The 22,454-nt window shown below is 38.4% G+C and overlaps 1 protein-coding gene across 1 annotated transcript in view; it reads right to left on the bottom strand.

Annotated features, from left to right (window-relative positions):
- MRPS35 (mitochondrial ribosomal protein S35) overlaps nt 1-22,287 on the bottom strand; it is a 62,847-nt gene extending 40,560 nt beyond the window's left edge. Inside the window, exons 1-5 of the mRNA XM_007949802.1 lie at nt 22,176-22,287; nt 16,531-16,583; nt 13,556-13,723; nt 11,421-11,481; nt 8,180-8,319 (exon numbers count right to left, since the gene is read on the bottom strand). Coding sequence (XP_007947993.1) covers nt 8,180-8,319; nt 11,421-11,481; nt 13,556-13,723; nt 16,531-16,583; nt 22,176-22,287 — 534 coding nt within the window. The remainder of the gene's footprint in view (nt 1-8,179; nt 8,320-11,420; nt 11,482-13,555; nt 13,724-16,530; nt 16,584-22,175) is intronic.
- Between the last annotated feature and the right edge of the window lie 167 nt (nt 22,288-22,454).

Raw genomic sequence — 22,454 nt, 5'->3', positions numbered from 1 at the left:
ATATGTGAACTGCTGTATGAAAAGTGAATTTACTCTGTAAATCTTCACCCAAATCCAAATAAAAATTTAAAAAAAAAAGAATTCCAAAAACAAAATCAAGACAACTATACCATTTACAATAGCTTCCCAAAATGATAAAATACCTAGGAATAAACCTAACCCAGAGAGTAAAAGAAAACTTTATAAAACACTTCTACAAGAGACTGAAAAAGACCTACATAAACGGAAGGACATTCCATGTTCATGGACTGGAAGACATAATGTCGTGAAAATGTCAATACTATACAAAGCAATGCAGTTCAATCCTGATCTAAATTCCAACACCATTCTTTACTGAAATGGAAAAACTAATCATTAACTTTATATAGAAAGGAAGGAGGTCCAGAATAGCCAAAGCAAATTGAAGAAAAACAACGAAGGGAGTCCTCATACTTCCCAACTGCAAAACATTACACACACACACACACACACACATATATATGTACACGTGTGCGTATGTATGTATGTATGTATGTATGTATAGGAGCTATGGCTGTAGTGCCTAAGGCACCTAACTGCTAACCAGAAAGTTGGTAGTTCCAATCCAACAGCCACTCCATGGAAGGAAAACTGGGCAATATACTTCCGTAAAGGTTTAATTCCTTGGAAGCCCAAATGGACTCACTATGAGTCGGTTCAGACTCGATGGCAGTGAGTTTGGTCTGGTTTGTGTGTGTGAGTGTGTACACATATATATACATACATACATACATACATACATGGAGCACTGATTGCTAAGCAGAAGGCTGGTGGTTCAAACCCACCAGACACTTCTCGGAAGGAAGGTTGGGCAATCTATTTCCGTAGTGATACTGCCTCGGAAACCAAAGAAGGGGTCGCTATGAGTCTGATCCAACTCAACAGCAGTGCATTGCATTTGTTGTTGTTTACACACACATACATATACATATATAAATACACATACAAAACCACTGCCATCAGTCAATTCTGATTCATAGTAACCCCTACTGGGTTTCCAAGGCTATGAATCTTTACAGAGGCAGACTTCCTTGTCTTTCTTTCATGGGGCAGATGGTGGGTTCAAACCACCAATGTTTTGGTTAACAGCCAAACCCCTTAACCACTATACCACCAGAGTTCCTTCAAAACATACTATACAGCTACAGTAATTAAAACAGCCTAGTACTGGTTCAATGATAAGACATAATCAACCACCTTATGGGATTGGTTTTCTGGGTTTAAAGGTTTAGGACCATAGGCTCGTGGGACAACTTGGTCAATTGGCATCATACAATTAATTCATAAAGTTTATGTACTACATTCCAGTTTGGTGAGCAATATCTGGGGTCTTAACGATTCTGAGAGGCCATTTAAGATACACAACTATTGGTCTCTACTGATCCGCAGCAAAAGAGAAAGGAGGAAATCAAAGACTCAAAGAAGAAACTAGTCTATAGGAATAAAAGTCCAAATGAACCATGGTGTCACCTGTACTCAGACCAGAAGAAGTAGAAGGTGCCTGGCTACCACTACCCACAGTTCTGATCATTCAGGGCCACAACAGATGGATCCTAGCAGAACAGGACAAAAAATGTGGGAACAGAACTCAAATTCTTAAAAATATCCAGATTTACTGGACCAGTTGAGACTAGAGAACTCCCTGAGACTATGACCCTAAGACACTTTAAACCATGAATCAAAACTATCCTGAAGTCATCTTTTTGCTAAACAAAAAATTGGCTCATAACAAAGAATATCATCTGTGAGTACTAGCTTCTTTAAAAAATCATCTATATGAGAACAAACAGTCAACAATTACTGTAACACAAAGATGAGAAGGGAAGGGGTAGAGAAATTAGATTATCAGAAATGAAACAACCAGATGAAAATAATGAGAATGTTGACATATCATGAAAAATGTAACCAATGCCGCTGAACAACTTGTGTAAAAATTGTTGACCAGGAACCTAATTTGGTGTGTAAACTTTCACTAAAAACATATTAAAAAATGTAACATCTCCAAATTATTTTTATAATACTTGCTCTCCTCTACAATACTAGTTTAATTATGCTGGACTACACATACTTTAGTTCTACTATTTCATCTATTTTTACCTTAAACTACAAGAAAGCATGTAGACCACCATACTGAGCCTCAGTAGTCAGCAGGTAGAGTGAAGAGTCTAGAAAAGAAAGTATGAGTCAGGTGGAAGGGATACAAGGGAACAATGAAGGTAACGCATGGTAGCATGAGACACAAAAAGGAGGTAAGGGGGAATGGTAGCATGATACAGTAAGTGACATGTGCTGGTGTACTTCACATAAAGCAATGAAATTTTTTATTTTACTTTATGTGAAATAAGTAACTCTCAGAATTAGTAAGTATTTTATCTATCATCTTTTCTAGTATTAAAGACTAATGTCCAGAAAAGGTAAGTAGAAGAATATGAATGAGAACCTAGGTCTCTGAATTCTCAGTTTAAAAATTTTTAACACACAATGAGGAACTCAGCAACTGCTGGTTATTGTTGTCATCAGTGCTATGAAAAAAAAGACAACAATTAATAAGCTCTTAAAAATGTTCATGTTTAACAAATGGTGCTGGCAAAACTAGATATCCATTTGCAGAAAAATGAAACAAGATCTATACCTCACACCATACACAAAAACGAACTCCAGAAGGATCAAAGATTTAAATATGAAACCTAAAACTACAAACTTCCTCAAAGAAAAACTAGGGGCAAATTTAGGGGCTGTAATATATGGCATAAATAGACTATCAAGCATAACACAAAATGCACAAACAGCAGAAGAGAAACTTATGGGACCTTCCAAAAATTAAATTTTTACGTGTTTCCCAAGACTTCTCCAAGAGAGTCAAAAGAGAACCTACCGATTGGGAAAAAATATTTGGCAATGACATATCTGACAAGGAACTTATCTCTAAAATTTATAGAAAACTCTAAAACCTCAACAACAAAAGGACAAATAATCCAATTAAAAAATGGAGAGAAGACATGAAATAGACACTTCACCAAAGAGGATATTCAGGCAGCCAACAAGCACATAAAGAAATGCTCACGATCATTAGCCATTAGATAGATGCAAATCAAAACAACAAAGAGATACCATCCTGTCCCAGCACTAGTAGCAAAGTTCAACAAGACAGAAAATAACAAATGCTGGCGAGGAGGCAGAGAGATCGGGACTCGCATACACTTCTGGTGGGACTGTCAAATGATAAATCACTGTGGAAAGCAGTATGGCAATTCCTTAAAAGGTTGGAATTAGAAATACCATTTGACTAAGCAATTCCATTTCTAGGTATATATCCCAAAGAAGTGAAAGCCAGGACAAGAATAGACATATGCATACCCATGTTCATCGCTGCACTATTTACAATAGCAAAAAGATAGAAACAACCTACATGCCCATCAAAAAAGAATCAATAACCAAACTATGGTACATACATACAATGGAATACTATGCAACCCTAAAGAATAACGTAGAATCTGCAAAATATCACATAACGTGGATGAACTTGAAGGACGTTATGCTGAATAAAATAAGTCAATCACAGAAGGACAAATATTATATTAGTCTGTTATTGTAAAAAGTCAAGGAAAGGTTAATATATGGAAGGAAATTTTCTTTGTTGGTTACCAGAGGTGGGAGGGGAGGGGAGGGAACACTGCTAGATAGGAAGAGACAAGTATTGATTTGGGTGAAGGGAAGCATACTGTACTAAATGTGAGTGATCAACATGGTGGCAATGAGGAAGAAGAAGATATAGAGAGGTGCATGGGAGTTATAGACAACAAAGATGAAATTGAACCCTTTTGCACACACAGTATTGCGGTGTCAGTGATGGCAAACACTGGTATACGGGTGGATAAATGGGTGGACAGGCTGAACTATTAGGGTATGTCTATGCATGGAGGAGGGTTGGCAGACAAGGTTTCTACTAGTGTAGAAATAAATTCTGTAAGAATTTCCAGGCATATAGTGGAGCCGACAAGGGACAAGGTTGTAGTCACTTCTTGGCCACAGACAGCTACCCGGGGGAAGTGAGTAGTAGACCTGTGGGCTCAGGACTATGTTTGTAGGGGACACCAAGCTCAATTGACATAACATTATTACACAAAAACATCCTACTTCGGTGAGTAGCAACAGATATTTCAAAAGCTTGCAAGCAGCCATCTAGATGCAACGAAGATCCATCTAGAAGCAAAGAAGATTGAAGAAAACCAAAAATGCAAGGAAATAATTAATCCAAGGGACAGGTACACCATGCAATCCTCAGCTTTTATGACTATGGAACCAGAAGCACTAGATGGAGCCCAGCTCCCACTGTCAACCACTCAGAGGGGGATCTATATATAAGATTCTGGATAGAGTGGGAGAATAATGTGGAACAAAACTCAAAATCATAAAAAAAAAAAAGGACCAGGTTTACTGGTTTGATAGAGCCTGGTGAAACTCCTGAGACTACAGCCCCTAGCTGCCCTTCAGGTCTGGAATTGAACCCACTCCTGTGGCTTCCAGCCAAATAAAAGACCAGCATATGAGCTAAACATTTACATTGTTATGGCCATCGAGTTGGACCCGACTCATAGCGACCCCTCCTTTGGTTTCCCAGACAGTATCACTACGGAAGTAGATTGCCCAACCTTCCTTCCGAGGAGTGGCTGGTGGGTTTGAACTGCCAGCCTTCTGGTTAGTAGTCAAGTGCCTTAGGCACTATGCTACCAGAGCTCCTAACATTTACATTAGGTAGATATAATCCTTGGAGAGATCAATCATGGGAGAATAGAAGAGCTATGTATGCACAGGGAGACAGCTCGAGGGCAGGACAGCATGGGAGGAAAGGACATAGGGAAGAAGTAACTATGGGGAGGAACTGGGAAGAGAGCTGTACCACTGTGGGAAATTGCAGTCAATGCCATGAGACAAAGTACATGTGAACTGCCATATGGGAAATGAATTTGCTCTGTAAACTTTCACCCAAATCATAGTAAAAATTAAAGGAAAAAAAAAATGTCCAGGTTCTGTTCTATAGGCATTTTACATCAACCTGTGGAATGATGGTAGAATTTTAACATGAAATTTTTCCTTTTGCTTATGTGGACTTTCTAAATTTTATACAATAAATATATTTCTTCCTGTGGTTTTAAGATATTTCAATCTCTCTCAAAACATAAATGTACTGGTATGATATTTAAACTGTTCTGGCTCAGGAGGCCTAGTGCCTAAGGCATTTGACTGCTAACCAGAAGGCTGGCGGTTCAAACCCACCATACACTCCTCAAAAGGAAGGTTGAGCAATCTACTTCTGCAGTAATACTGCCTCAGAAACCCAACGAGGGGTTATACAAGTAAAAATAGTTGAAATGGCACATGCTGTGTTATATACATTTCACCACAATAAAAATTAAAAAAAAATTATGTCAGTTAAGGCTCCTAGGACGAGGGCAGAAAATATACAATAAGCCTGCAGTATTTTGTAGTGCCAGAAAGTAAGGAAGTGCTCAAAAAACTAAAGTATTAGGGTATGTCAAATGGACAGAGGAACCAGTAGAAAAAGCTCTCAACAGCCAAAGCTGGAATAATTTGAGCAATAATGTAAATACTGTAGTATTACATTACTACCCAAAGTATAAAATAAATATCCATGAGTTCATATTCATATAAACCAATGTTTGAATAAATATTTTAAATGGAATATAGACAAATCTCCCATATATAAGAATTTCAAATAATTATGTAGATATTTTCCCCTCAAGGCAGTGGAGCATAACTCCCTAAGTATGGGCTTTGGAAGGCAAATTCTTTCTAAAAAGTATAGTGGTGTTGTTGTTATGTGCCGTTGAGTCAGACCCGACTCATAGCGACCCCTCCTTGGGATTCCGAGGCAGTATCACTACGGAAGTAGATTGCCCCATCTTCCATCTGAGGAGTGGCTGGTGGGTTTGAACCACCAGACTTCTGGTTAACAGTAAAGTGCCTTAGGCACTATGCTACCAGAGCTCCCAAAAAGTATAGTGCGGAAAGTAAAGGACTCCCCAGGTGGCACAACCAAATAGTTTAAGCATCTGACTACTAGCGGATGGTTGGCAGTTTGAATACACCCTGAAGTGCCTCGGAAGACAGGCCTGGTGATTTGTTTCCAAAAGGACACAGCCTTGAAAACCCTAAGAAGCAGTTCTACTCTGCACACATAGGGTTGTGAATTAGTATGTGAATTACATATCAATAAAGCTATTATTAAAAAAAAGAAGCATAAGTATACAAAAAATTAACATACCATCAAAATGGGCAAATGATAAAAACAAGCATTTTGCAAAGGAAGAAATTCTCAATCTTGTTTATGGTCAAAGACATACAAATTTTAAATATGAAACAATTTTTTTAACTATCACTTTGGTAGGTAATAATTATCTAGGGTTAGTTAGGGTACAGGAAAACAGGCTTTCTCACAATCTGCTGGTATTGTTTTTTGAATATTTCCTGCAGAAAATTTCACAGTATTCATCAAAAAACTTGAAAAGATCTTTACCCTTTGACACAATAGTTCTCCTTTTAGGAAGTTATCTTAGGAACATAGTTGTGCATATACATAAATATTAATCTCTAAGGATATTCATTATAATATTTTTCTAATAAAGAAAATTGTTAAAAAGCTTAACTGTTCCATATTTGTATTGTATAACAGATTTGTTAGGGTAGATCTGTGTTATGGAGTTGTGTGTATCTCCCACTTCAGTCTCACAAAAAGGATTGTCTAAATGGATTAATATTGTACTCTGTTACGGACTGAACAGCATCCCTCCAAAATGTATGTTGGAATATTAACTCTTATTTCTGTTAATATAATCCATTTGGGAATAGTTTTCTTTGTTATGTTAACAAGACCCTATCAGTGTTGGGTGTGTCTTCACTGCAACCACTTTTCAATTATAAAAAGGGCAGATTAGGCACAGAACCAAGCAAGCACAGATGGGGAAAGATAAATGCCATGCCATATGAAGATCACCAAGGAATGGAAGAACAGAAGCTAAAAAGACAAGGACCTTCCTCTAGAGCTTCCAGAGAGCAAGAAAAACTTCCCATAGAGCTGGTGCCCTGAGTTCAGATTTCTAGTCTCCTAAACTGTGAGAAGGAGCTCTGGTAGCATAGTGCCTAAGGCATTTGACTGCTAACCAGAAGACTGGCAGTTCAAATCCACCAGCCACTTCTTGGATGGAAGATGGGGCAATCTACTTTCATAGTGATTTGTTGTTGTTGTTGTTGTTTGCCGTCGAGTCGGCCCCGACTCATAGCGACCCCTCCTTGGGTTTCCGAGGCAGCATCACTACAGAAGTAGGATTGCCCAACCTTCCTTCCGAGGAGTGGCTGGTGGGTTTGAACCGCCAGCCTTCTGGTTAGCAGTCAAGTGCTTTTAGCCACTATGCTACCAGAGGGTGGTGCAGTGCCTAAGGCATTTGACCTCTAACCAGAAGGCTGGCGGTTCAAACCCATCAGCCACTACTCGGAAGGAAGGTTGGGCAATCCATAGTGATACTGCCTCGGAATCCCAAGGAGGGGTCTGACTTGATGGCATACAACAACAACATAACAACAAACTGTGAGAAAATAAATTTGTCTGTTAAAGCCCCTCTTATGGTATTTCTGTTGTAGTAGCACTAAGAACCTAAGACATATCCCCAGCATCAAACACTGCCTCAGCACATAAAAGACCTTCATTTATATGTTATATATGCAGCCATTAAAAATAATATTAAAGAATGTTTAAAACATTAGAAAATGTTTAATTCATATTGTTAAGGGAAAAAAAAGCAGATTACTAAATAGTTTCATCCACTTAGTATCTATAAAGGCTAGCTGTATATACACTACAATGAGCTCCTATGTTGTTGTTGTTGTTATGTGCCATTGAGTTGGACCCAACTCATAGCGACCCCTCCTTGGGTTTCCGAGGCAGTATCAGTACGAAAGTAATTGCCCCATCTTCCTTCCGACAATGAGTTCCTATAGTTAATAGTCATTTATGAGTGGTAAAATAATATTTTTTTGTATTTTCTAAACTTTCTATAATAGATATTATTAGTGTTATAATTAAACATACAAAATACTATTTTAAAATAACATACTATAATGATTTTTAAAAAATATCTCTTACCCTTAATGTTACTACTCGTGCTTTAGGATTTCTAACAGATGGTCCTGCTGAAATATAATCAGCTGTGTCTATTTCAATTGGAAAATGCTTCTCACATTTCTCATCACTGTCTAGTGCAGTTGGCCACTCAGTGCAGAAATCTGAGAATTTAAAAATATTATCTTAATTATATTTTTGCAAGTAAATTCTCATTGTAAAACTAAATTACTGAGAGAGATCATTCTCAGTTTACATGAAATGAAAGTACAGATTCTCTTCTGTGCTTAACATACACATCATCATCCTCCATCCATTATCTTCTTCCAAAACCAAACCAAACTCACAGCCATCGAGTCAATTTGACTCATAGCGACCCCTCCTTTCAACCACCAGCATTCTGGTTAGTAATCAAATACCTTAGGTACTACACCACCTCTTAGATGAATTATAATTAGAGAACTTAATTGACTTATGATTTGGATATTCCAGGTCTGATGGAGAATGATATATTGAGTTAAAAGGGAATTGTGACTTGATAGGTGATTATAACTTTGCATATATCTATTATGGTACTAATTAATACCTCCTCCTCAACTAAAAGCAAACAGTTAACAGCATCTAGTGTTTTTGAAAGATAAAAAAGATCATATTAATTCACTCCCAAATGAAGTTTACTAAAGATCAACTGAATGGAATTGAAAACACTCTAAGAGAGACCTGAAATGTGGTTCCAGAAATTGAGTTGAACAGAGTCCCAAATGAAGTAGGTTCAAAAGTGGAGGTCATCCTTAAATGGTTTCTTACAGTAACTCATGCTTCTTTTATGTGACTTCTGTGCCAGTGAGGCCTAACAGAAAGAATAGCAGTCTTCCTATTTAGGTAAGACAGCTACCCTAGAGAGGAGGTAGAACTGGACTCTCTATCTCCATAGCCCAGCACTATAAACTCAGGCCCTAACTGGTAATAAAACTGAAGAGGAAAAGAGGTAGCTCCCAGCCTTTTTCAAGTGTTAGTTATTGATGTACTCCACAAAAGTAGGCTTCTTCCACCTTGCCCTATTCCTACCAAGTTAGTGTGGTAGAGAGTTCTCAGGTTGGGATGAAAACTTCTGGCACTATCAGGTTCCTCTCAGTGGAAATCTCATTCCTTAAATAGCCTTACTCCAAGAATAGCTAAATGTAATTGGCTACTTAGGTTAAACACAGTAGACCTCATGGACTTAAGCTTCCTTCAAAAAAATATGGCTGCAGGCAAGGCTGATCAAAATCACAGACAGATGTGGCAGCTCTTCTAGGTGATAAACTGTGACAGTGAAAGGTATTATGCCAACAATATTTCCCTGAGCTAACAATTTTCTTATAGTAGGTACTATATTTAGTGGCCATTTAGGTTTTAAAATCAGAGTCAGCAAAATGTCATTTTGAGTTAGAGACTCTCAAAGATCTGGAACTAAATACATGTTAGCAAATTAAGTATAGCTAACACCATTCCCTAAACATCCTGTTTAAGAGATCAATACTCAGTCACTTTGAGGGGAAAGAAGTATCTTTGCAATTAAGGACATTTTGACATGTAATATAAACAAAGCAAGATTACTAAGGTTGAATTTCATTCCCATTATGGACTTATTACAGTATCTTGCACTATAAGATGCATCACGACCAAAAAAGAGACTAGTTTTAAGAATGTTACAAGCTTTTTTGGGTTTATACCAAATCCTTAAAAAAAAACACAAAAACCTGTGGTTAAGCCATTTCAGTCACCAAAGGCTAATTATAGTTTTCAAATTAAATGACTTAATTATGTCTCAAAAATTACAGGCCACTAGAAAGTACATAATAGACCACCACTAGCCTTTATTCATCTGCTAGGTATAGTAATAGACTAGACTTTGGAAGACCTCCGTTTTTATTTCACTTCTTCTGCCACTGATTATTAAAGTTCTGGTAAATTACTGAACTTTCCTGTGTTTCAAATTTTCCTTCTGTAAGTTAGATATAAAATCTGAATTGACCTACTTTGAAAAGAAAATTGAGAAGAAATATGTGAAAAGCCTTTGTGTTATTTGTAAGATATAATCTAAATCCAAAAGCTGATGGAAGTGTAAAGGCAAAATTAAGAAAAGTTTAAAACACATGCTTAAATATTTTAAAATATAATGCTATTCTTTTCATTGTATTGTATGAAAGCCTTTCATTTCAAAATCAGAGCATATTTTTAAAAGATTTAACAAAAACACACAGTTTCTGGATTGGAGACATACATGTTCAGACAATGTTTTAAAAGTGAAATTTACCCTAGTATAATACATTTTTGAAAAGATCAAAAATTGATGTATGATTTGTGCCAAATAGGGCACAAAAATTCATTTGGAGTAGTGGTCAGTGTTAGTCCAATTTCAGGTATAAGCAAATATTGATTTGTATCTTCTGGAAAAACGGCAAATATTTTCTTCTGTTCTTCTGTCTTTTTATGTATGCTTTCTATAACGCATTAATAAATTCCTAAACTACCTGTGAGCAACTATGATTTGGTTCTGTTTATCATAACACTTTGTAGAATGTGATACAAAGATGTTCTTTTGAGGACTAAGGTGTACCTGACCTAAGCCACAGTATTTTTCAATTGCCTCATATGCATGTGAAAGCTGAACAATGAATAAGGAAGACCAAAGAAGAATTGGTGCCTTTGAATTATGGTGTTGGCAATGAATATTAAACATACCATGGACTGAGAGAAGAACAAACAAACCTGTCTTGGAAGTACAGCCAGACTGCTCCTTAGAAGCAAAGATGGCCAAGACTTTGTCTCATGTATTTTGGACATGTTATTACAAGGGACCAGCCTCTGGTGAAGGACATCATGCTTGCTAAAGCAGAGAGCCAGTGAAAAGGAGAGACCCTCAATGAGGTGGACTGACACAGTGGCTGCAATAACGGGCTCAAAGAGTGACAAGTGTAAGGATGGTACAGGACTGGGCAGTATTTTGTTTTACTGCACGTGGGGTCACTAGGAGTTGAAACTGTCTTGATAACACCTAACAACAATAAGAGTGGTCTGAAAAAAAGGTGCAGATTTTACATCTAACAATTCACTGCAATTTTAAAATTCCTTTAAAAAAAAAATAGAAACCAGTAATGACTCAAGAATTTAAGGCTGAGATTCCTCTATCAGTATATTAGAACTGAGATTCTCAATTTTATGTTCAAAATCAATATTAAGCTCACACACCTTTAAGTTCACCAATAGAAAGTTTACTTACCTTTAAGAGCTTCACAGTGTTTTTTAATTGCTACAGGGGTCAAATGCAGAAAATTGGGGATCTAAAATAGAGAAATTCGCAGGATAAATTAACCAAATGTATTAAAAACACAAAAAGGATAATTTTCTCATAAAAGTAAATCACAGGTCCAACAAACATTGTAGTAAATAAAATCTGATAGCTTTTTACAATATTAATACTTTATGTTACTGAATGAAAACCTACTGTCAAGTTGATTCTAACTCAGAGCAACATTATAGGACTGAAAAGAACTGCCCTATAAGATTTCCAAAGCTGTAAATCTTTATGGGGGAGCTCTGGTAGCATAGTGCCTAATGCACTTGACTGCTAACCAGAAGGCTGGCGGTTCAAACCCACCAGCCACTCCTCGGAAGGAAGATGGGGCAATCTACTTCCATAGTGATACCATCTCGGAAACCCAAGGAGGGGTCGCTATGAGTCGGGTCCGACTCGACGGCATACAATAACAACAACGACAAATCTTTATGGAAGCAGATTGCCTCACCTTTCTTCCACAGAGCAGCTGGTGGTTTGAACCACTTATCTTTTATTCAATAGCTGAATGCTTTAACCACTAAGACACCAGAGCTCCTATTATGTTACAGATGCTTTGGAGTCAAGAAATAAATTTCTTGAAATACAAATTAAGTACTCTGTACCTTATGAAGGAGCCCTGGTGGCACAGTGGCTAAATGCTCTGCTGCTAACCTAAAGGTAAGTGGTTCGAATCCACCAACCACTCAATGAAAAAAAGATGTGGCAGTCTGCTTCCATAAAAATTATAGCCTTAGAAAACCTATACCAGAGTCAACTCAACAGCAATGGGTTTAGATTTATGGGTACATTATGACAAAAATGGAAGCTCTGGTGATGTAGTGCCTAAGGCATTTGACTGCTAACCAGAGGCTGGTGGTTCAAACCTACCAGCAACTCCTCAGAAGGAAGATTGGGCAATCTACTTCCATAGAGATGCACAAACACAACACACTGCCATCAAGTCGGATCTGACTCACAGCAACCCCTCTTTGGGTTTCTGAAGTGATATCACTACAGAAGTAAATTGCCCCACCTTCCCTCTGTAGAGATATCGCCTCAGAAACCCAAGGAAGGGTCGCTATGAGTCAAATCCACTTAATGGCAGTGAGTTTGGTTTTGGTTTACGACAAAAATTATGTTGGATAAATAAACATCAGTATATAGTATTCTTTCTGGTACTAGAGCTATAGGCGTACATGGGTGTTTTCTCTTATAGAACTGAAAACACAACACAGTTCATTATTCTTTAGAATACATAACACAGTGGTACATTTCTACTTTATACTTAATAACATTTTGTGATTTGAAGGAATGAATAAATGCATTTGGTAAGAAGTTTTCAATATACTTATGACAACACATTAAAAGGCTACCTAATCATTCACAGGGTGAATGAAAATTTAGGAAAGATCAAAGACACTTCTTAATGATCTGAAGAAAAAATTTAACTTAATGAGACTCATTTGGAGAGAAAATCTTGCTTCAGAAAATAAAGAAGTTAAAGCTGATAGACTCTAACAGTACTACTAAATAATATTCTACCATTTCTACAGAGTTTTAAAATCTCTCTTAAAAGTCAAAACCTTAATTCTCAATTTTCAATGTAAACTAGGCTGTTTCACTTTTCTCAGGACTACTAGGCAGACATAATAAATACAGAAAACATACAGTAGAAAAGAAAAGGCAAAAAGGAAAGCAACTGGATCAATTAATTACATTCTTAAATGCCTAGGATTCTTCTACTCAAAATCAAAATATAACATTCATTACATGGAAAAAAAATTAAATTAAAATAGCATAGTGGCTAAGACACTTGCCTGCTAACCAGACGGCTGGCGGTTCAAACCCACCAGCCACTCCTCGGAAGGAAGGTTGGGCAATCCTACTTCCGTAGTGATACTGCCTCGGAAACCCAAGGAGGGTCGCTATGAGTCGGGTTTGACTCGACGGCACATAACAACAACAACAACAAAGTTTGTACATACTGAACCTTGAAGTATAATGGTGGAGGGAGGGAGTGGCAACAGATATTCAAGTATGATGTAAGTCTTAGCCAATGAACTGGCCACTTATCTTACCTTTAAAAGTTCTAGATTTCCCTCCTTTGCCATGGGCACTCCCCTCTTTACTGGATAACCCATTCGAACAGGAAGAGGTACTGCAGAGGGTTTAAATGGTGCTGCAACAGGGTAAACACTAGGCCAGTCTTGGTCAACAATCATTTTCTCTGTCCTAGGAGACAGTGCCTAAGGAGCATAAAATAGTTTAATATTTTAAATATGAGCAGGTTCTTTAATTTGAAAATGAAAAAGGCTGCAATTAAGAGAAATATAAGCATCTTAGCCATAGCCAACCTCCTTAAGGGAGCAAGTAGTTGGACCTGTGGGCTTGGGACCACGGTTACAGGGGACATCAAGCTCAACTGGCATAACATACTACACAAAAACATTTCCACATGCTACTTTGGTGAGCAGTGACTGGGGTCTTAAAAGCTTGCAAGTGGCTATCTAGATGCAACGATGCATATTTCCTCATCCAGAACAAAGAATGAAGAAAACCAAAGATGCATGGCAATAATTAGTCCAAGGAACTAGTAGACCATGCAATTCTCAGCCTATATGACCAACAAGACCAAAACTAGCTGGTGCCCAGCTACCACTGTCAAACACTTGCAAAGGGATCAGCGCAGGAGATCCTGGATAGAGTAGGAGAGCAATGTGGAACAAAACTGAAAATCATAAAAAAAGACCAGGTTTAATGGTCTGACAGAGCCTGGTAATACCCCCGAGACTATGGGCCCTAGTTACCCTTCAGGTCTAGAACTGAACTCACTCCTGTGGCTTCTAGCCAAACAATGGACAGGCATATAGGGTAAACATTTGCATACGGTAGATACACTCCTTAGAATCATCAATCATGGGAGAACAGAAAGGCAGTGTTTGTACAGGGAGATAGCTGGGGGGGTGGGGGTAGGAATGCACAGGAATGAAGGACACAGGGAAGAGTTAAATACAGGGAGGAAGTACAAAGAGAGCTGTTACGTTGTGCGGCATTGCAGTCAATGTCATGAAACAAAACATGTATGAACTGTTGTACAGAAAACAGGTTTGCTCTGTAAAATTTCACCCAAATCACAAAAATTGAAAAAAAAAAAAAACCAAAAGAGAGAGGGAAAAAAAAAAAAGCAGAGATGTAGGCTACATAAAAGATGACTCTACAAAGCTGCTGTTTAAATGAAAAACAAAAAACCACCACACCAAACGTACCTAAATATCTTAGCATTGTTTGCCCAAACCCTCTATCGAAGATATTTTTTTTCTTTTAATTTTTATTGTAATTCAGGTGAAAGTTTACAGAACAAATTCATTTTCCATACAGTAGCTCATACACATTTTGTCTCATGACACTGACCACAAATTCCCCACAATGTAACAGCTCTCTTCCCACTTCCTCCATAGTTACCTCTTCCCTGTGTCTTTCCATCCCATGTACTCCCACTCCCCCAAGCTGTCTCCCTGTGCAAACACTGCCTTTCTGTTCTCCCATGATTGATTGCTCCAAGTTCAAAGATACTGTTTAATATCACATTTCTTTCCCTAAAAACTTTTCTATTTAATTAGGCTTTAGCAAACTTTTTACATTTTGTTTATGAAGGAGTGAGGCAGCAATGTATTTTGAAATAATTTTTAAAACTTCTCTGATTGAAGATAATACCTGAGGTAACGCTGAGAGCTTGTAAATAAGAAATAATGAAAATGAAAGATAAGAATTTGGAGATACATAAATTAAGGTTAAATTAAACGAACAAATACCTAAGAAATTATGTATCTCCTATATGCAGAGAAGGGAGCTCTGGTAGCATAGTGCCTAAGGCACTTGACTGCTAACCAGAAGGCTGGTGGTTCAAACCCACCAGCCACTCCTCAGAAGGAAGATGGGACAATCTACTTCCATAGTGATACTGCCTTGGAAACCCAAGGAGGGGTCACTATGAGTTGGGTCTGACTCAACGGCATATAACAACAATATATGCAGAGAAAGGAGCTCTGGTAGCATAGTGCCTAAGGCATTTGACTGCTAACTAGAAGGCTGGCGGTTCAAACCCACCAGTCACTCCTTGGAAGGAAGGTTGGGCAATCTACTTTCACAGTGCTGCCTTGGAAACCCAAGGAGGGGTCGCTATGAGTCAGGTCCGACACGACAGCACATAAGAACAACAACAACATATGCAGAGAATAGCTGCTTGAAGCTAAGTCAATCTCATTAACATATATTTAATAGGAAAAAAAAAAAAAAAGCTGTATTAAGTAGAAGGAGACTGCCAACATATAAAAACAGGGTTTAAAGAGGCAAATTCAGCATCACCCATCTAAAAATCATCAAAGCCAGAGTGGCACGTGTCCCAGAGGCAGGTATCCTGGAGACAAGTAATATGCCGGTGACAATGACAGTTTCAGACTACAGTAGTTTAGTACCATTTAACTTCTAACTAATATGCCTTTTCTCTGGCTCCATGCTCATCAAGTGACCTTACAATTTGGATTCGCAATTAGAGACGCCCACAGGGTGACATTTAAATGGTGAGCCTGACGCATGTATCCCAGGCTGCATGACTGTTGTGTCATAAAAATTAATTCTATATTGTTGCTTATATATCTGTTTCCTGGGAGTATATGGTGAACCTACCTCTCAAGGATGATCCATATTTTGGGTACTGACAAAAACCAGTCAAAGACGAGACTCTGGCAGAACTGTGGAAGTCATCAAGTAAACATCACCTTATGAAGCCTTTCCTGGCAGCACCAGAAGGTGCTCATCCTGAATATATGCCCCATATAAGAGATTAACGGAAGGAAGTTTGGGCAATCCTACTTCCGTAGTGATACTGCCTCGGAAACCCAAGGAGGGGTCGCTATGAGTCGGGGCTGACTCGACGGCAAATAACAACAACAAATAAGAGATTCAGAAACTATTATAGGATACAGTATATTATATAGCATATACATTATATACTATATAATAAAGTATACAGTACAATATATTAATTGTTTACCTTTCTTCTCATCAGCCTTTCATTTCTGTATGTTTTAATGCTTTCTGTTGTACCTACAAGACAAAATAGTTACAGGGATTTTTATAATGTAGAGTTGTTCAACATCAATCATGATCCCATAATTCTAACACAATTTAAGGTATTCAGTAACATAAAAATGAATGACCCACTTTTTACAAGCTTATGAGTTATAATCCTCTTAATAAAAAGCAAAGGTCAGAAATCATTAGAAAATCCCATTATAATTTGAATACAAAGTTTATTGTGATTGCTGATATGATAAACTTATCATTTAAAGAAATATTTGCAATAATATTAGGGTTCACATTGAAATAAACTCTTTAAAGTATCTAGTGAGATGCAAGTATTTTGAATTTTTAAAGATATTTGGTTTGAAATGTCCTGATTATAAATGTATTTGCTCTTGTTTGGATATTTCTGTTCTTTATAACCTCCCCCCAAAAAAGACAATCCTTTAATTTTTCCTTTTCTATTATAAATTCTGATACACAATGGTTAGAACATTTTGCTGCTAACCAAAGGTTGGCGATTCAAACCCACCAGCAGTTCTACAGGAGAAAGACAGGGCAGGCAGCCTTAAAACACTGGATACCCTATGGAGCAGTCCTACTCTGTCCTACAGTGTCACTGTGAGTCAGAATTGACTCGATGGCAGTCAGCTTGGTTTTTTGCTTTACTGTAGAATAGAACTGCCAGTGCAACAGTAACACCAGTAACAAAAATTATATTCATTCCTAATAAATCACATGCCTGTAAAAGAAGGTAGATTATTCATGTGTGTGTACATAAACATAAATGTGTATACATAAAATATTACCTTATGCCTCTTTAAATAAATGTTTTTGCTATACTGAAATAATCACAACTCTTTACTGATGAGTTCCACATGCCAGGTACTGTGCTAAATGCTTTTCATCATATCATTTAATCTTATTCCTCACAAAATATAAGTACTAGTTTTATCCTTATTTTAGAGGTCAATAACGTGAAGCTGAAAAAGGTTAAGCAACTCTCCTAAGGTCAAATGCTACTATCCAGGGGCACAAACGGAACCCAAGACTGTTTAATTCTGGAACCTGTGCTCCTAAACACTGTACTACACTGTTTCCAATGGAAAAAGCATTATCCTAATGTTAGGTTAAGGAGCTCTCATGGTGTAGTGGTTAAGGCATTTGGCTGCTAACCAAAAGGTCAGTGGTTTAAACCCAACAGCCACTCTGCAGAAAAAAGACAAGGCAGTCTGCTCCCATAAAGGTTTACAGACAGCCTTAGAAACCCAATGGGGGTCACTATGAATCAGAATCAACTCAATGGCAGTGAGTTTTGTTTTTTCTTTTTTTTAAATGTTAGGTTTAATGTAAAAAACATTAGTATGGAGGGCTTTTGCTTACATCCTTAGTTAATAACGGATATATTTACCTTCCAACCTAAAATAACTGAAAATAAAGGGAAATATCCCTAATAGTTTTCAGACACTGGACACGGGGCATAAGAGGCTGATCTCTGAGAGAAGAGAAAGGAGCAAGGTAAGCGCAACATCTGACAATTGATTAAGCTGTTGCCTAGAGAGAATTTTTAGGCCTCCGAGCACTCACACAGAGCCCAGCAATCTCCTTAATTTAAGGAGGCAAAGTTGAGAATGTGGAGGCCAGTGCAGCTAAAATTGTAGTGTAGACTACCAGAAAGAAGAGTGTTGCACAGAAAGTGAGCTCCAGTTATTTTCAGAGGGTTACCCTTGGTCTTCAACTGAGTAATGACCAGCACGTGCGTGTGAAGAAACTACCTAAAAGGAGCATGTGGAACAAACATCAAAGCTCATAAATATATAGATAAATAGCTGCTGCCAAGTCAGCTCCAACTCATGGTGACCCTATGCACAACAGAATAAAGCACTGCCCAGTTCTGTGTCAACGCCACGATCACCAACATGTTCAGTCCACTGGTGTAGCTATAGTGTCAATCCATCTCACTGGAGGATTTTCCTTCATAATGAGGAAGAAAAAAAAAAAATCACTCAACAGAAAAGTAACCAGAAATCAAACCAACAACAGAATTAGTAGACAAGAATATTAAATATTTATAACTAAATTCTAAATTTTCAAAAAGGCAAAAGAAAGCATGAGCACATTAAGATGATCATGTTAAGGAGAGGCATGGAAGATATAAAAATGGCCCAAATGTTTAAAAAAGACCTAATTTGAACTGGTAGGCATAAAAATTATCAGGTCTAAAAATGAAAAATACACCGGTTATCTTTATGATGGATTAAACAGTGCAGAACAAAAGATAAGAGAACTTGAAAACATCACAATAGAAACTATAAAAATAAAACATAAAAATAGAATCAAACTAAAATGTGAACTGTGCAACAACCTGAAGCAGCCTAAAAAAGTGTGCAATTGAGTATCTGAAGGAAAGAAGAGCAGAAAAAATATCTGAAAAAATAATAGCTGATATTTTTCCAAATGTGAAGAAACCATAAAACCCACAGATCTAAGATATGCAATGAACTCCAAGCATGTGAAACACAAAATGAAGTACGCCAAAGCATGGGATGAACAAACTTCTCAAAAACTGTAGTAAACAGAAAATCTTAAAAGCAGTCAGAGAAAAAAATACATTATGGTACCCACCAAACCAAACCCATTGCATCCAGTGGATTCTAACTCACAGGGACTCCATAGGACAGAGTAGTACTTTTGCATAGGCTTTCCAAGACTGGTATCTTTTTGGAAGGAGATTGCCACATCTTTTTCCCACAGAGCAACTGGTAGTTTGAACCACTAACCTTTCTGTTAGCAGCTAAGAGCTTAACAATGCCACCACCAGGTTCTTTTTACTATGGTACAGTGGTACAAAAAGAAGGATAGCAGATTTCACACCAAAAACAATGCAAATGATGGGAAGCCACAATTTTAAAGTATTAAAAGCAAACAAACAATTAAAAAAAAAGAAAGAAAAAAAAACCTTGTCAACCTAGGATTGCATATCCAGCAAAATTACCTTTCAAAATTGAGATGACCTTCATTCAATAAAGGAGCTCTGGTAGCACAGTGCCTAAGGCATCTGATTGCTAGCCTGACTGCTAGCCGGAAGGCTGGTGGTTCAAACCCACCAGCCACTCCATAGAAGCAGACTAGGCAATCTGTTTCTGTGAAGATTTACCACCTCAGAAACCCAATGGGGGTCGCTATGAGTCGGAATCGACTTGATGGCAGTGGGTTTGGTTAATTTTTGGTTTTTCATTCATTAATAGGAGGCCCCCTGGTTGTGGTGTGGTTAAGTGCTCAGCTGCTAGCCATAAAGTCAGTGCTTAGAATTCACCAGCTGCTCTGCAGGAAAAAGACACAGCAGTCAGCTTCCAAAAAAGATAAAAATCTTGGAAACCCTGTGGGGAAGTTCTACCCTGTCCTACAAAATCACCATGACTTGGAATTAACTCGATGGCAATGGCTTTGGTTTTTTGTTTTTTTCCATTCAATAGAGATTATAAAGATGCCTGGAGGAGACTAGTGGAAATAACAGATTTGTAAACAGAAGTGCCATGTAGTGTGAGAGGTGTTATAAACCTTTTACCTCTGATTTTTTTTCAGATGACAAAAGCTGAAAGAATTCATCTCCAGCAGACCTACACTTCAAGAAATGTTAAAGTCCTTCAGACAGAAGGGAACTGGTAACAATTAAAATATGGATCTATAACAAGGAAACAATAAGCACATCAAAGGAGTGGCTATGTTTATATCAGACATAGATTTCACAGCAAAGAATATTACCAGGTAAAAAAGAAAGTAATGTCATAATGATAAAGGCTTCAATCTATCAGGAGGACACAACTATCAAAAATGTTTACACACCTAACAAAATAACTGAAGCAAAAATTGATAGAGCTATAGGGAGAAACAGAAAAATATAGAATTATAGTAGGCGATTACAATGATTACATTTTATCACATCCCTGTTCAAAACCCTATGTGACCCCAAACTTGTAACAAAATCTAAGCCAAACATCAAAATCAAATACCTATAAACTATCACTTATCTCCGAGTCTTATTCAACCACTCTCCCTTTTGCTCACTTAGCTCCAGCCACACTGGCCATCTTTCTGTACCTGGATAATACTCCTAAACCTGTTGTCACTTCTGGGCCTTTGCACTTGCAGATCCCTATGCAATAATGCTATCACCCCCAGATATTTGCATGGCTCTGGGATCTGCTCTAATGACACCTCTTGAAAGAGGCCTTTCCTGATTACCCCATCTTATCCTACCCTACAGCCACTACTCCCCTAATCCATCTATTTCAATACCCTGTTTTTAATTCATAGCATTAATTTGTATTTGACATTCTACTTAGTTACTTACCTGTTTATAATCTGTTTTCCCCAAAAGAATGTAAACTCCAAGAGACCAGGGACCTTGCTGTATGCATCCCCAGAGTTGAGAATATTGCCGTGTTGTTGTTGTGTGCCATCGAGTCGGCCCCAACTCATAGCGACCCCTCCTTGGGTTTTCAAGGCGGTGTCACTACGGAAGTAGATTGCCCAACCTTCTTTCCAAGGAGTGGCTGGTGGATTTGAACCGCCAGCCTTCTGGATAGCAGTCAAATACCTTAGGCACTATGCTACCAAAGCTCCTAGAACATTGCCTAGCACATAGGAATTCATTAAGTATTTGAAGAATAAATGATTAACAGACAAGTATTAAAAGTATGAAGAGCTACGTTTGACACATTAAGGAATTTATAATTTATCTTAAACCAATGGGAAATCTTTTATGTTTTGAACAAGGAAAGCCAGGTTAAGATTTGATTTTCAAAGGCTTTGCTACGGTTGTTGTGAGAATTCAATGTAGGGAAGCAAGAGAGGAAGAGGCACCAGTAAGGAAAGTATTGTAGAAGCAAGAGATGATGGGTGGGAGTGAGCTGTTCCTAGGAGTAGATTAAAGCCATTATAGAAAATAGCACAGATAAGACTTGGTGAATCAGTGAACGTGCACCTGAGCCTTTCTTGACTCTTGTCGATTTCTCCTCAATGTTCCCGTCACTCCATTTACTCTTATGTAAACACATGATACTAACCCATTTACAAAAATGTCTTTTCTATTAGAATCCTCCAAGCATTCCGATAATCTCTGTTGAATGAAAGTCACCTCAACAATGCCTGCAGAATGAAGGTCATTCCATTTGGAGGCATAACTATGTCTGGAATGCAGATCCACAGTTCAATCTATACGGCTGTATTCTTGTGTTAACAGTGGGGAAAATGAGCATCTCAACACTGCTCCACGAATATGACCGAGCACCAGTAACTGGAAAGAGACCCTGTGCCAGAGGAGGTAGAAGGGAACAACAGAACGTGCTGGCCACCGCGTACGGAGAAAGAAAGCTCGCTGCACCAGAACAGGACCCAGAGCAGAAACCGCCGCGAGGAACAGGGAAACATACATGCAGAGGATAAACCCCAACCCGCTGCTTCTACACCAAGAGAACAGGTAATGGGCGGGCAGACGACGTGCGGCCTTCCCCCGGGCGGCTCTGGCTCTGCCACGGCGGCAGCCATCATGGGTCCGGTAATCCCGCCCCTTCACCTACCCCAACTCCCGGAGAGGACGCGGCAGACACTTACGCGAGCTTGAGCTCTGTGTTCGAGTGGTCCGAGACACCGCGGTAGAAAAGGCACGCAAGGTCCTGGCCCCCGGCTGCAGGAACAACCACGCCGGGAGCCCGGCGGCCACCATAGCTGGGAAGACGGCAAGCCGGAGGGGACAAACGTAGTCCAGTGTCGGGGGGCGGATCTGAGGCCGCTTTTGCGCAGGCTCGCCCTCTTTGGCCCCCGCCCCCAGGGTTGGGAAACGGGAAACAGGTGGAGCTGTGAATTGGCGCCTGAGCCAAATAATGAAGGAGA

This window comes from Orycteropus afer, unplaced genomic scaffold, assembly GCF_000298275.1.
Source record: "Orycteropus afer afer isolate SDZICR_OR568_19922 unplaced genomic scaffold, OryAfe1.0 scaffold00254, whole genome shotgun sequence".
NCBI classification, from domain to species: domain Eukaryota; kingdom Metazoa; phylum Chordata; class Mammalia; order Tubulidentata; family Orycteropodidae; genus Orycteropus; species Orycteropus afer.
Note: the sequence above shows the minus strand (reverse complement) of the source record. Positions and strands in the feature narration are given on the sequence as shown.